The sequence below is a fragment of the Dendropsophus ebraccatus genome, chromosome 5 (assembly GCF_027789765.1).
Source record: "Dendropsophus ebraccatus isolate aDenEbr1 chromosome 5, aDenEbr1.pat, whole genome shotgun sequence".
Classification (NCBI taxonomy): domain Eukaryota; kingdom Metazoa; phylum Chordata; class Amphibia; order Anura; family Hylidae; genus Dendropsophus; species Dendropsophus ebraccatus.
The window spans coordinates 91,443,985-91,459,147 of NC_091458.1; the positions used below are offsets into that span (position 1 = coordinate 91,443,985).

At 43.4% G+C, this 15,163-nt stretch overlaps 1 protein-coding gene across 1 annotated transcript in view; it reads right to left on the reverse strand.

Annotated features, from left to right (window-relative positions):
- ITGBL1 (integrin subunit beta like 1) overlaps positions 1–15,163 on the reverse strand; it is a 175,608-nt gene that overhangs the window by 105,083 nt on the left and 55,362 nt on the right. The window contains exon 5 of the mRNA XM_069970707.1: positions 6,658–6,798. Coding sequence (XP_069826808.1) covers positions 6,658–6,798 — 141 coding nt within the window. The remainder of the gene's footprint in view (positions 1–6,657; positions 6,799–15,163) is intronic.

The following is a 15,163-nucleotide window of genomic DNA, read 5'->3' on the forward strand; positions in this document are numbered from 1 at the left end:
GTGCAGGGATCAGCCTCCGCTGGGCAAGGGGGAAGCCCTATCCTAGCGGCTCCTTAGAGTTGAGGCAGGGCGAAATAGGCAGACTTACCTGGACTTTACCTATTTTTTCCCTCTTTTGTCGGTTTACCGATTCCCTATCTGGAAAAATTTACACTGTACATAGTTTAAAGCACCCTAATAAAAACCTTTTTGCTATTACTCCTAGCGTTGGTCCACCACTTTGTTCTTACAATTTCTTATACGTATGTCTGTACTCAAACAGTGGGGACTAAAATATATCTTTAATTATTTTGGAGGACTGCACAGCCAATTTGTTTGTTCATTAGCTTATATAGTGCAACACTTGTTTTAGCTGGCATGGCAGGCACAGGTTATTAGCCATCTTGATTTTTATTTTCTCAATCATAAAAATTTCTAATGCTACCTACATTTTCCTACAAAATGCTACCTACATGTTCTCTGATTTTACAGAGAGTGGGAGGAGTTCACCTAATCAGACCAAACTAACTAGGATGCTGGCTGCCAGAATTTAGTCAGGTAAACTCCTGAAACGCGTAAGTAATTTGGTGTCAGTTTATATTATGTGCAGTTTTGATGTGTTTTCATATTCAAAGTGTGTTTTTTTAGAAATATTGCCATGTGGAGAGACCACTGTTTTACAATGTTTAGATGCTGTTTTTCGCAAGTTGATGAACCTCTGCCTATCTTTGCTTCTGAAAGACTCTGCCTCTCTAACATGCCTTTTTTTTACTCCTAGTCATGTAACTATTATTTAAGCCCTGACTTACAATCTGGCTTACCGGCAAATGCCCAGCAGGCCTCCCAGATTGGCGGTCAGTGGGCTGCCTCTCCAGTTGCACATTTAGGCTGGGTTCACACTACGTATATTTCAGTCAGTATTGTGGTCCTCATATTGCAACCAAAACCAGGAGTGGATTGAAAACACAGAAAGGCTCTGTTCACACAATGTTGAAATTGAGTGGATGGCCGCCATTTAATGGCAAATATTTGCTGTTATTTTAAAACAACGGTTGTTATATTGAAATAATGGCAGTTATTTACTGTTATATGGCGGCCTTCCACTCAATTTTAACATTGTGTGAACAGAGCCTTTCTGTGATTTTAATCCACTCCTGGTTTTGGTTGCAATATGAGGACCACAATACTGACTGAAATATACGTAGTGTGAACCCAGCCTTACATTATACAGTGGGACAGTAACAGCACTGCGGGCATCAGCTGCTGCACTGTTCACTCAGCACTGAAAGCTCTGCTCTGGCCCTTTAACTGTGAGCTTTCCTGATGAACACTCTGCCAGTGGTTTTTGTGGCAGGAGGCAGCATTATGTTGCTGGCCATACAAGCCCACTCTCTCTTCCAGCTCCTGGATCACTTGTGTGCTCACAGAGCTGAGAAAAGGAAGGAACGATGAGAGACTGCGATAGAGACTGGTTTTTTACGTTTTGTTTTTTTCAATTTATCAGAAGATGGATGAATACAGGTGGGAGGTAATGTCTACATGAGGGGGATAACCGGGGTTGGGGGGAGTCAGGCTTACTACAGAGTGTATTGTCTACAGGGGAGGCAGCTTACTACAGGGGGATTTTCTAGAGGGAAGGTGGCTTACTACAACGAGATTGTCTACAGGGGAGGGGACTGGTCTTCAGGAGAGGGGGCTTACTATGTTAGGGGTGATGCTACATATTGGGTAAGCTAACAACAGGGGGGAGCCACCTACAGGACAGAAGCAATATGGAGGCACAGCAGGCATCTACATTATATGGGAGCATAGAAGAGGCATTAGTGCTATATGGAGGCACATAGGGGGTGTCAGGCTGGGGAGACACGGACAAGACAGTGCACCCTGAAACTTGCTTCAACCAATGTTCCCTGCCTACTTGCCACAGATGACCCTAAACGGTCGCGGACAACCACGGAGTCGGTCCCTACACCGAGTAGGTGGAGACACAAAACGTAGACAAACAAAACACAATGGAGGATAGTCAGCTAACATAGTCAAAACCAAATGGACAACGCAGTACAAAATCAGAAGGAAAGCGGATAGTGAAATGTCAAGCAAGAGGTCAGAACACGGGCAGAGCAATAGGAAGGGTATTAGGACAGGGAACGCTGGGAAAGGAGCAGGGGAGCTGGGACTAGTGTGAACTAATAGCCAGCAAGGAAGTGAGGAGCTAGCTGCCTTTTATCCAGGATAAGAGACTAGGTCCAGCAGCTGATTGGAGCAGCCCTGATCCCAGCACCAGGCTTAGCTGAATAGACCTAGTAGTGCAGTAACGCTTGCACTGCCAGAAGTCTGACAGGCAAGGCAGGTGTGGCTGAAAAGTAAAACACAGTTCAGTAACAATTCATTTAGTGCAAACACAGACAGAAATTCAGCGCCTCCTCGGCTGCCCGGCACGGACCGAGGAGCGCAAAGTCACATTCCTAATAGGGGGCCTATACTATCCAAGAGCACAGAGAGGGCCTATACTATATCTTATATAGGGACACAAAGCAGCCTGCTCATGTGGGGGCATAGAGGGGGCACCATTACTGTGTGAAGCAATACATATGGGGAGTTTGTATAGTAATGAGGATGATTTTGGAATAAGAACAAGCCTAAAATGTATGTTTGGCAGATCCAGCGACGACAAGGCATCACCAGGAGAAGTCTTCATAAAGGGCTGAGACAGATGAGTAAGAAAAGAAAAGAAAAAAAACAACAACAACTTCGCCTTGCAAAAATGTTCCCTGCAATTCATGTTATAAGACATCTCCTGTAAGTAACTGGATGTAACTGCATTATAATCACTTATAAAGTCTGCTGAACCTGTGTACAGCTTGTATCTATTTTCCATGATTTGTGGGGGATGATATGGTATGTGGGCTACTAGGTTTTGAGTGCCAGGACTGATTTTTCACATTTCCAGCCTTTTGTTGCCCCTGTCCCAGCTAGTGGAGGATTATTTGGCTTGCGTTGTCCAAAGTTGTTTTTTTTTATCTTATAAAATAAAACTTTACATTTTATACATACATAGATTTTCATGTTTCAGGAGTTTATACATTTTAAAATTTCATATCCTAAAATGTCAAATGCGACATAAATGCCAATGTGCCAAACAGAAAGTATTAAAATGATTAGCATCTAATTTAATGGCTAACCGTTTTATATTCAGCTTCCAGTATATTAGTAACATCTCTCTGTTCAGCCCAGATATTAAATATAGTTGTACTAAACGTGTGTAGATGCCAAGTTCTCTTCATAATTAAGACAGGAGAGAGTTTTTAACGGCTCTCTAGATAATTAGATGCTCATTCTATAGCAGTTATTGTCAGTAAAGATGTATTTAAAAGAGGCTTCTTTAGGGCTTTCATTTTTGCTATACAGTTTTGTGGATTTGGACACCTGCCAATGAAGAAGACATTTACAACTTAACTGTTTGTTTTTCAGAAATTTATAGCAAGTTTTGTTAAATTACTCAACATAAAATAAATAATGCAGTAGAGTAAGAAAAGAAATGGAAAGTATGGGTTTTAATCTTTAGTGCCTTCAATAATAATTTAGCAGTGTAGAGAATCTTGATGGAAAGTGTGAGCATAGCTACTTACAAGAAATGTTTCACAAGTAGAGATTGTGAACCTCAAGCACACTGTTTAAAGCCCTGGGTGAGATATCTTACGGAGCTGTCTCTTTTTCTCTTCCTGTGTACCCAGGCACTCCCCTTCCCATCTCTTTTCCTTATAGACTTAACTCTCTTGTAACTTGATCTCTGAGGTAGCTATAGGATGTTACTGAGCTGATTTTTGTTAAAGACAATTTAGTAGAAAGGGGTGGGGGAGATGATTAACAGGAGATATATTATAAAGTTTCTCATTTTCTTTATACTATTAACCTATATAAAGTTTGTTAAAACAGTGCCTATTTAATGAAGACAACATATAGTATGAAGAACCAGGTAGCTTACCTAAATGCCAGTGCCTCCTGCTCATTGGAAGTGTGTGCCCTCCCTCCCCCCGACTTCATGATATATAGCCTGAGGGGGTTTGAACTGCATTCTCTACAGGCATAGTTTTCATTCAACCTGTGACAACGTCCTATCGGCATCCAAGTGAAATAATCTTCAATGATTTATTGCAAGATCAAGGACACAAAACAACGTTTCAGCTCACATTGAGCATTTGTCAAGTATACTTGACAAAGCCTCAATGTAAGCTGAAACCTCGTATTGTGTCTTTGATCTTACAATACACCATTGAATATTATTTCACCTGGATGCTGTTGACTCTTTGCCTCCAAGTTATCCAGTCCACTTAGGATTGTGGACCATCCAGCATACATCTGATACTAGGCTGCATTACTTGGGACTACCAGTGCTGTTGCACTTTCTCCTCTCTACTACTGTTGTCCTATCAGCGTGAGGCTGCTTCGCTTGTCCTGCTTCCCAGCTTCATATTGTGTGATCAAGATTATCTTCCAAAACTCTGCTAGGTAAAGACATAAGGGCAACAATTGCAGGACTCTTTGGCACTGACCTTTTCTACCGACTAGTCCTAAACTTGCCAATCTGGCCTTTACCCAGCACCATTTTGCAAGGTAATCTTGATGACGTAAGATCACACTGGGCAGCAGGGCAAGTGAAGCAGCCTCATTCTGATAGGACAGTGTCAAAGGCTAAATCATCAACCTTATAGAGAATGCTATGTGTTCCCACCTCCTTGGCTAGCCAGGAGTTAAAGGGGTAGTGCGGCGTTTAACATTTATTCACAAAATAACACACATAACAAAGTTATACAACTTTGTAATGTGTGTTATTTAAGTGAATGGCCCCCTTCTCCGTGTCCCCCCCCCCCCCCACCCCGGAAGTGTGGTGCAGTATACTTACTCAATTGCTGTCAAACCCGGCTGCCATTTTGGGTCGATGACATCCTCTTTGGGAAACTGCTCCAGCCCTCCCTCATGCCGTCCCTCCTCTGCTGCGTCATCAGCTGCTCAGCCGCGATTGGCTGAGCATAACAGAGCTCAGCCAATTGCGGCTGAGCAGCATACTTTAACATGGGTTAAAGACAGGGGAGGTACTTTAATGGGGGACGTAATTATACTCACCCCAACGTCTTTGATCTTCAGCAGAGTCTGGCACACTGAGATACACGTTTGCGAGGCTCTGCCTCTTCAAAGAGGGAGCCGCTGAATCAATGGCTGCAGCTGGGACACTGCTCATATGTCAGTTCAGCCAATCAGCAGCTAAAGCAGTGTTCATGATCAGCCAATGGTCCGAAGAAGACCAGGAGAGGACAAGAGGGTAAGTTAACCCTCCCCAGAGCTGGAAAAACGCCAGAGAGGAGAGAAAACACAAAAAAAAAAAAACCGCTGTGTGTAAGGCAAATCACAAACTTCTATTGACTCCCAGCTAACACCTGGCTGCAGGCGTTTTTGCAAAAAAATAAAATGTGTGAAGCCAGGCTTATGCAGATTTTTACTTCACTATGGAATTTAATAGCGAAACTCAGCAATAAATCTGCAGTGGATATGACACAACATTTCACATGCTGCGGATTTAAAGGACAACTCCCACAAAAAATTTTTTTTGCTCATTTAACACACATTACAAAGTTATATAACTTTGTAATGTGGTTAAATACCCGGCCTGGCCCCCTTCCCCCACTTTCGGACCCCCGACCCCCCACCCCGGAAGTTAAGGAATGTATACATTACCTATTACGATCGTCACGGTCCTCTTCTCCGGGGCGGCATCTGGTGACGACGACGTCAGAGCCGAGGGGCGGTCCGGGTCTTCTTCCTCCTCGGCGTCTTCATGCAAAGTGAATGGGGATGAAAAGGCTGCTGGTGCACATGCGCACCAGCAGCCTTTTCATTGGCTGGAGCGCATCACATGGCTTCCAGCTTGCTCAGCCCTGATTGGCTGAGCTTGCTGGAAGCCATGTGATGCGCTCCAGCCAATGAAAAGGCTGCCGGTGCGCAAGCGCACTGGCAGCCTTTTCCATCCCCTGGACCCGGAAGTTGGAGACATCGCTGGATGGCGGAAGGCGGCGACGGAGAGGCGGACGGCGGGCGAATCGAGTGGCGATTGTCACCGGAGAGATGGTGAGTATGGTGTCTGTGTGTGTCTGTGTTTTTTTTTTTTTTGGGGTCCCGCGGGAGTTGTCCTTTAAAATCTGCCCCATGGGTCAATTTCCACTGCAGATTTTTTTTCACAGCGTGTGTTTGAAGTTTACAAAAGCTCATCAACTTTGCTGGTCCTGTAAATGCTGTAGACTTTATGCATGGAAAACGCACAGCATTTCCAGCATGTGTGTCTATAGCCTTACAGGTGTAAGTAGGGCAAAGTTTCCATAAAGTTTCCCAACACTTGAGGCAGTTAGTGTGCAGTGTTGGGAATTGTTGAGTATTCTTGTCTTTTAAATAATGAAAATATAAAAACTTTTGGTAATTAAGAATATGGATATCCGGAAACCTTTATGTTTATCAATATTTAATTTCATCTGAATTAGCCGACTGATCTATTAGCCGCACTTGTTCCTTTCTAAAACATAAGTTATTCCAGTGGTTATAGGCAGGAATGAAGGGAAACCAGATGCATTTATTGTGTAAGACTAATTGAAAGCCATACAGATGTGAAGTTCATTAACAATGACCCACCTCGGTTGCTGCAGATTTTGCCATCTGGAGATGTGCATCTCTTCTTAATCTCCCATGGGGTGATGTCACACTGGAATTCACATTTATCTCCATGCCAACCAGCCTCACAGTAACAGTTTCCACAGTAACACTTCCCGTGGCCTGCACCCAAAACAAATTTCATACAGTGAGAAAAAAAAGAGTATATTTTTAATGCCAGATGCTGTCAAAACACATATTACATTATGCATAATCAATGGAGGTTGTAGTCTGTGCTGTGGCAGCTTCAGACAGATTATTATGTTCATTGGAAAGATTCCTCTAGATAAAATACAGACTTTTTATTGCAAAACCATAGGTCAGAGGATGCACCATCCAGTATCTGGTCTACAGATTGTGGAGGAAGCTGTGGTTGGAGTAATTTAAGAAAAGAAAGAAGACCTCAGAGAACAGACCTGTAGCCCAGTAGGAATCCAAAAGCATCCGCTCTGCTACAAATTCATCATCCATATCCTTAGTAGGTTTTCTCTAGGGAAATTGTGTTTCTACTTAATGTGCCATGATCTCTCAGCCAGCAGTGTAGCTGAAGTTATATAAAGTCTGTGATCCTGACTTCTAATCCTGAATCTTTTAAATGAGTTGCCTGAAGCTGACAGGCTGCCAACAGCGACTGAGCAAGAGCCATCATTGTTCACAGTAACTGTACAAGTGGAGAGAGCAGCGTTTGATAGCCTACACCTCTCGCTCACTAGTTAGTCTCCTTCTCTTGGGCTGAAGTGTTCTAGAAATGACAACATTGATCATACTTGTATTTATCACATCTAATGTTGTGTTTAGTCAATCCTGTCCAGTGCTGCAGAAGTGGCAGAAGAAAATAGAACTTAATTATGAAACAGATAGTCATAGGAAGCGACAAATACTTTTAAAGCTGAAAGTAAAATGTGCAATAAATGCATTCTTCCTGCTAGGGGTATTCCTGAGACTCTAGCTTTGTTTTAAGGTTTTTTGTTGTAACTGATGTTGTTGTTGTTAATAAATTGCTTCAATAAAGTTATATTACTTTGAAAATTTATGTTAACTGGCAGCAATAAGGGGCAACATGTGCCCCTCTCCTGCCATCAACGTTCAACGCTATGCTAGTGCCCATAGCAGGGAGAGAGGTAATAGCAATCACCACTTGCTGTGGAGAGGCTGCTGCGCTCTGCTATAACAAACAAGTTAACAAGTTGAGTGGTAAAGAAAAAAGGATATATTTATTTTAATGACATTGTATTATAAAGTAATATAACTTTACTAAAGCAATGTATTGATAAAATAAAATCTCAGGATCCCTTAAAACCCTTCTGGATCAGGCTAATTTATTTTTTACGCTTTCATCTTTTCCTCTGTGTTTAACCTGTTAACAACATCGGGCGTAAGTGTACTCCTCCGCAGGGTGGGCTTTAACGCAAACGGGCGTACACTTACGCCCGATGTTTCCCCGATCGCTGTGTGTTCACACACAACGATAAGGGAAGATTGCCTGCTATAATGTATAGCAGGCCATCCCTGCTTGTCGGCACAGGGGGTGATTAACCCCCCCCCCCCAGTGCCGACGATCGCTGCTATATGCTGATCAATACAGATGAGCATATAGCAGTTAAATTCAGCTGTGACCCGGTGACCCGGTGACCCGGAAAGCAATGGCGATTGTTGCAGTCCGAGACGGCACCAATCGCCATCACTGTCCTTGGGAAAGATGGCGCCGATGCCATCCCCATGATCGGCGTGATAGGCCGGCCAGTAGCAGCCGGCCCATCACGGCGATCAAACTGTTAAAAAACAGTGTCCCCGGGTTCTGCACCCCTCAGCTAGGTAGCTAAGGGGTGCAAAACAGGTGTGTATAGTGTAGGTGCACTATACTCACCTGATCTGGGTGTCAGGAGCGACGATGTGCGGTCCACGGCGTCCTCGCGTCTTCGTCGGGTCACTTCCGGGTTTCGTCGGGTCCAGTGTCGTCTAACTTCGGAAATCTTCGAAAAAGGTTCGGCTCTGAAGGCTTCGCCAGCATCGCTCTACTGCCCCCTAGCGGCTGATCAGTTATTATTATTTATTGATCAGTTGCTTTGGGTTAAAAAGTTTTTTGTTCCCCCCCCCCCCCACAATTTCTTTTTTACTTTTTATGCGCCCTAACGCCGCTGATTGCTGATCAGCATCGCACGTAAGTGCGCCGCTGATCAGCAACTCCTCCTTTTTGGCGTAGGGGCGTTTTTTCCCCCCTATATCCTACCGCCACAGGCTGCTGATAAGTGCCCCACATAAGTGCGGCATTTATCAGCAGCTCCTTTCTTGGCGTAGGGATATTTTTTCTTACTGTCAAAAAAAACGTAAAAAACACTACATTACACTACACTACATGAAATAAAGTTTTACACTACACTACATTACACATTTACATACCCCATATACCAATCCCCGTATAAAGATGGCCCCCAGGGTGTTTTCGGTGGCGGACGCATACACTATTATTGCCTCTGACACCGAAACAGCCAGTGAGGATGAATGGGGGATCCTTTTTCCCTCCATTCATCCTTATCCTCATAATCCAGTGACGTGTCTGGGGGTAGCGTAGCGTATGCTGCCCCCCAGAAACATCTTTTCTGCCAGTAGCGTTCCAATAAGAGATGACGGTATGGCGTGAAATTCTACAAACTCTGTGAGCGTACCTCATAGTACACTTACAGATTTAGGGTACGTGCACACTGCGGAATGGAGAAGGATAACCATTTGTGCATTCCGCAGCTGGCACCCGCTGGCGGACTGATGCAGGCGCGCGTCTCCACCCGTGTCATAGACTCCATTCTATGCACGTGCAGATTCTGTCTTCCGTCCAAAGAATGAACACGTTCATTCTTTGGACAGAGGGCGGAATGTGCCCGTGCATAGAATGGAGTGTGACACGAGCGGAGACGCGCGCCTCCATCAGTCCGCCGGTGGGTGCCAGCTGCGGAATGCACAAAGGTTTATCCTTCTCCATTCCACAGTGTGCACGTACCCTTACAGTGTATGAAGGAAGGGACACCCGAATGCAGCCCCCAGATGCCCCCCCCCATCCTCAGAATTAGTGGGAAGGTTGTTCGGGAACTGATCTTCCCACTGCTGGATAAAGGATACCACCTGTACGGGGATAACTTTTATACCAGCACCCCCTCTTCCGGTCCCTTGCTGCCTGAGCTACTGTAGCTTGCGGCACAATCCAAAAATATCTGAAGCAGTAATACCAGCTCTAATATTTAGCAGCCATGTAGCGGACCCAGCGCTTCTGGATATGAAGGACCCCGTGTCGCGCCAGGGCAACATTTTCCAGGTGACGTCCCCCACACTGGAAAACAGGAGACCCCAGAAGTGCAGAGTGTGGCGTAACAGGGGGATCAGTAAGGACACCATTTTCCAGTGTGCCACCTGTCCTGATCACCCCGGCCTCTGAATACTGGCCTCTGCATAAGGCGTACCACACGTCATCAGAGTTCTACATTGTCCAAATTCTGTCCCTTATTCCTATTTCAGGGGTCACGTTGATCCAGGGATTATTCTGATCGCCATTATGGAGTCAGGAAGGAATTTTTTCCCAGTGATGAGGCTACTGTTGTCTGCCTTACGAGGGTTTTTTTTTGCCTTCCTCTGGATCAACACAGGCTGAATTTGTGGACTCCGGTCCTTTTCAACCTTATAAACTAATAATTGGCCTAATACCCCCAAATAAATTAGAATTGTCCCTTTTCCCCAGCTAAATAGATATGGCCGCCATTCCCATTAGAGGATGCCATGATGCAATTACAAAGCCTCTCTGCTGCCAGGACAGTAGAAACCCCCCACAAGTGACCCCATTCTGGAAACTACACCCAATAAGGAATCTAACAAGGGGGGCAGCGGGGATATGGCTCCCTGGTGACGGGCACATTTGTGCCGTAAAAATAAAAAAAATTGGTATCACGGCACATGTTCTACATATGTGCCCATTACCAGTGGGGTCCATATGCTCACTGCACCCCTTGTTAGATTCCTTATGGGGTGTAGTTTACAGAATGGGGTAACTTGTGGGGGGTTTCTACTGTCCTGACAGCACAGGAGCTTTGTAATTTCAACATGGCCTCCATCCTCCATTTCAGACTCTAAATGGCGCTCTGTCCCTTTGGTCGCTTGCCCTGTGCCCATATGACACATTATGTCCACATGTGGGGTATTTTCGTACTCGGAGGAAATTACCCTACACATTTTGCATTTATTTTCTTTTTTAACCCCTTGTGGAAATGGAAAAAATCAAGGCTAGACCAACATTTAGTATAAAAAATGTTAAATTTTTACACAAAATCATTGATCTTGTCTTGATTTTTTCATTTTCACAAGGGGTTAAAAGATAAAAAAAAATGTGTAGAGTACAGAAATACCCCACATGTGGACTTGAGGTGACATGCGGGTGCAGGGTAAGCCTCCAAAGGGAAGGAGCGCCATTTGGCTTTTGGAGGCTGGATTTGGCTGGAATGGATTTCGAGGGCCTTGTTGCATTTGAAAGGCCTCTGTGTTGCCAAGACAGTTGAAACCCCCCACAAGTGACCCCATTATGGAAACTACACCCCTCAGGGAATGTAACAAGGGGTGTAGTGAGCATATGGACCCCACTGGTGACGCGCACAAATGTGGAACAATGTAGCGGGAAAATGAAATATTAAATTTTTTACACAATAATGTTGGTTTAGCCTTAAATTTTTCATTTTCACAAGGGGTTAAAAGAGAAAAAAACACACAAAATGTCTAAAGCAATTTCCCCCAAGTCCTTGAATGCCCCACATAAGGAAATAAAGAGCCATGTGGGCGCAGGGAAAACCTCCGAAGGGAAGGAGCACCATTTGGATTTTGAAGGCTGGATTTGGCCAGAATGGATGATGAATGACATGTCGCATTTACAGAGCCGTCGTGCTGCCAAAACACTGGAAACCCCCCACAAGTGACCCCATTCTGGAAACTACACCCCTCAGGGAATCTAACAAGGGGTACAGTGAGGATATAGACCCCTTGATGATGGGCACATTTGTGACAAGAAAGTGAAAAAATGAAAGTTTTCACTTTCACGTCACATTGTTCCACATTTGTGCCCATCACCAGTGGGGTCCATATGCTCACTGCACCCCTTGTTAGATACCTTGAGGGGTGTAGTTTCCAGAATAGGGTCACTTGTGGGGGGTTTCCAGTGTCTTGGCAGCACGAGGGCTCTGTAAATGCGACATGGCCCTTGAAATCCATTCCAGTGAAATCCAGCTTCCAAAAGCCAATTGGCGCTCCTTCACTTTGGAGGCTCGTCCTGCGCCCGCTTGGCACTTTATGTCCACATGTGGGGTATTTCCGTACTCAGGAGAAACTGGGCTACAAGTTTGGTGTTTTATTTTCTCTTATTCCCTTGTAAATATGAAAAATGAAGGCTAGAACGTTTTAGTGTAAAAAATTTAATTTTTCCTTTTTTACGCCACATTGTACTGAAAATCTGTGAAGCACCTGTGGGGTCCAGATGCTCACTGCACCCCTTGTTACATTCCTTGAGAGTGTAGTTTTCTAAATGGTGTCCCTTTAGGGGTGTTTTTTAGGTTTTGGCACCCCAGAGCCTCTGCCAACCTTAAGTGGTACAGTCAAAAATGACCAAATAAAACGGAGGCGTTGAAATTCACTAGGCGCTCCTTTATATCTGAGGCTTGTGGTTGCGTCAAACAATGCAATAGGGCCACATATGGGGTATTTCTATAAACTGCAGAAACGGGGCAATCAACATTGGGGTGCATTTCTCTGGTAATAGGTTTATAATTATGAAAGATATTGTATTACAAGAAAATCTCTGCACAGAAAATTAAAAATTTTCAAATTTTTTACACACTTAGCTTTTATTTCTGTGACTCCCCTAAAGGGTTAAAAAAAACTTTCTAGATGAGCTTTTGCAGAGTTTGGGGGTGCAGTTTCTGAAATAGGGTGCTTTGTGGGGCTTTCTAACATACAGTCCCCTCAAATACACTTTAAACCTAAACAGGTCCCTAAAAATATCTGATTTTGAAATTTTACTGAAAACTTGGAAAAATTGCTGCTAATGTTTTAAGCTTTCTATTCTCTAAAAAAAATGAAAGATAGTTTAATAAATGCTGCCAACATAAAGTAGACATGTTGCTAATGCTATTTATTATATCATTTATGTGGCATAACCATTTTCTGTATAAGCAGAAAAGTTTCAAAGTTGGAAAAATGCATTTTTTCACAATTTTTCATGTTATTTTGGTTTTTTTCATAAAGATTCGTTAAAAGTATCGACTCCAATTTACCAGAAATGTAAAGTACCATATGTCACGAGAAAACAATCTCAGAATCAGCCGGATAGGTAAAAGCATCCCGAAGTTATTAATGAATAAAGTGACACAGGTCATATTCATAAAATTCGTCTCTGTCCTTAAGGCCATTTTAGGCTCTGTCCTTAAGGGGTTAAGGACCATAGCACTTACATTTTTTCACCTACAGACCCACATGATTTCTTGTGACACAAACTGTACTTTGCAATGACAGACTTAAAGTGGTACTCCAGTGAAAAGCTTTTTCCCAGCAATTGAAAAACATTACAAAGTGATATAACTTTGTAATATGCTTCAATCATCTATCTGCCCCCTTCCCTATCTTTCAGTACCCCCCCCCCCCCCTCAATCCTCCACCAGGAAGTGAAGTAAACTCATTCTTACCTAATGACTGTTGACCCCAGGCTGCTCTGTGGATGCCATTTTGTGACAATGACATCCTCTGCATAAGCACAGCTTCCTGGTTTGGGGTTTCCCATGATGCACGTCGTCTCCTGTGATGTCTAACTGACTCTGTTAAGCTGTTAGATGGCTTACATGCAACATGTAACTTGTATAACCTATTTTACCTGACTGCTTTTAAAAAATCAAAACCTTTAACCCCTTAAGGACCGCACCTGAAATGGCCATAAGGACTGGTCCAATTGTCACTTTTGCGTTTTCATTTTTTCCTTCTCTCCTTCTAATGGTGCATTTACACAGACAGATTTATCTGACTGATCTTTGAAGCCAAAGCCAGAAACAGACTATAAACAGGGAACAGGTCATAAATGAAAGACTGAGATTTCTCCTCTTTTCAAATCCATTCCTGGCTTTGGCTTCAAAAATCTGTCAGATAAATCTCTCTGAGTAAAGGCATCCTTAGACCCATAACTTATTTATTTTTCCACTTACAGGGCCATGAGAGGGCTTGTTTTTTTTCAGGAATATGTGTTCTTTGTAATTGCATCTTTCAATCTGCCATAAAATCACTGACAGAACCCAAAAAATATAATTTATGGGATGAATTTGGTTAAAAAAATGTGATTCTGCAAATTTTTTTTTGGGGGGGGTTCCATGTTTACGTAATGCACTTTACGGTAAAACTGACATTTTTCCTTTATTCTGTAGGCCAGTCTGAACACAGGAATATGCATGTTTACATATGTTTTCTAACGTTTTACTATTTTTATTAGCAGTAAAACTTTTTTTTGCAAATAGGTATATTTAAAATGGCCCTATTGTGACTCTTATAGCTCTTTTCACCTACAGGGGTTGTATGGAGCATCATTTTTTGTGCCATGATCTCTAGTTTTTATTAGTAAACATTTTTTTTTATCACTTTTTATACATTTTTATACGCATTCTCAGTGGGGGTTTTTTACCACTTTTTGTTCACACCGTTCACCGTGCGGGAATAATATTGTTTTATTTTAATAGATCAGACAATGACGCACGCTATTTTTTAAAACTTTTATTGATTTTTTTTTTTACACTTCTTAAGTCCCCTTAGGGGACATTTACATTAATACATTAGATTTAATACACTGATCACTGCATCATAGCATAACAGGGATCAGTGTTATCAGCGATCTTCTGATAGAGCCTGCCTGTGGCAGACTGTATCAGAAGACTGAAGACCTGACTGTATGGAGGAAGGTAAGGGACTTCCATCAGTCAGCTCTAGAGATCGGGACCCCAGCAGACATGCTGCAGGGGTCCTGATTGGTAAGTGATTGGACAGTGCTCCTGTCACACTTAAGCGCTGCGATTTAAGGAGTTGCAAGATCGGTTGCAAGATCGCGGCAGCCTGCCATTGAGGGTGGGGGCCTGGCTGCTGACAGCAGAGGGTCCTCACCCGCTATGGAGTGAGCTCAGCTCCTGAGCCCACTACATAGCAGGGACCCCGGCCAGGCCATACATTTACGCCCTCCTGCGCCAAGGCCCAGGTTGCCGGGGGCATTAATGTATGCCCTCGGCCATTAAGGGGTTAAAAAAATAAATGTATTTAAGACTGCTCTATTACCATTCTTATAATTTTTTTTATTGGTCTATGGGGCTGTGTGAGATGTCATTTTGTGCGCCATGATCTGTAATTTCTATTGGTACCTAGCTTGCATACAGCCTATACAGTATAGTGCTCTCTGGCTGCCATCCTTACTCATACTCAGGTTACAACACGGTTT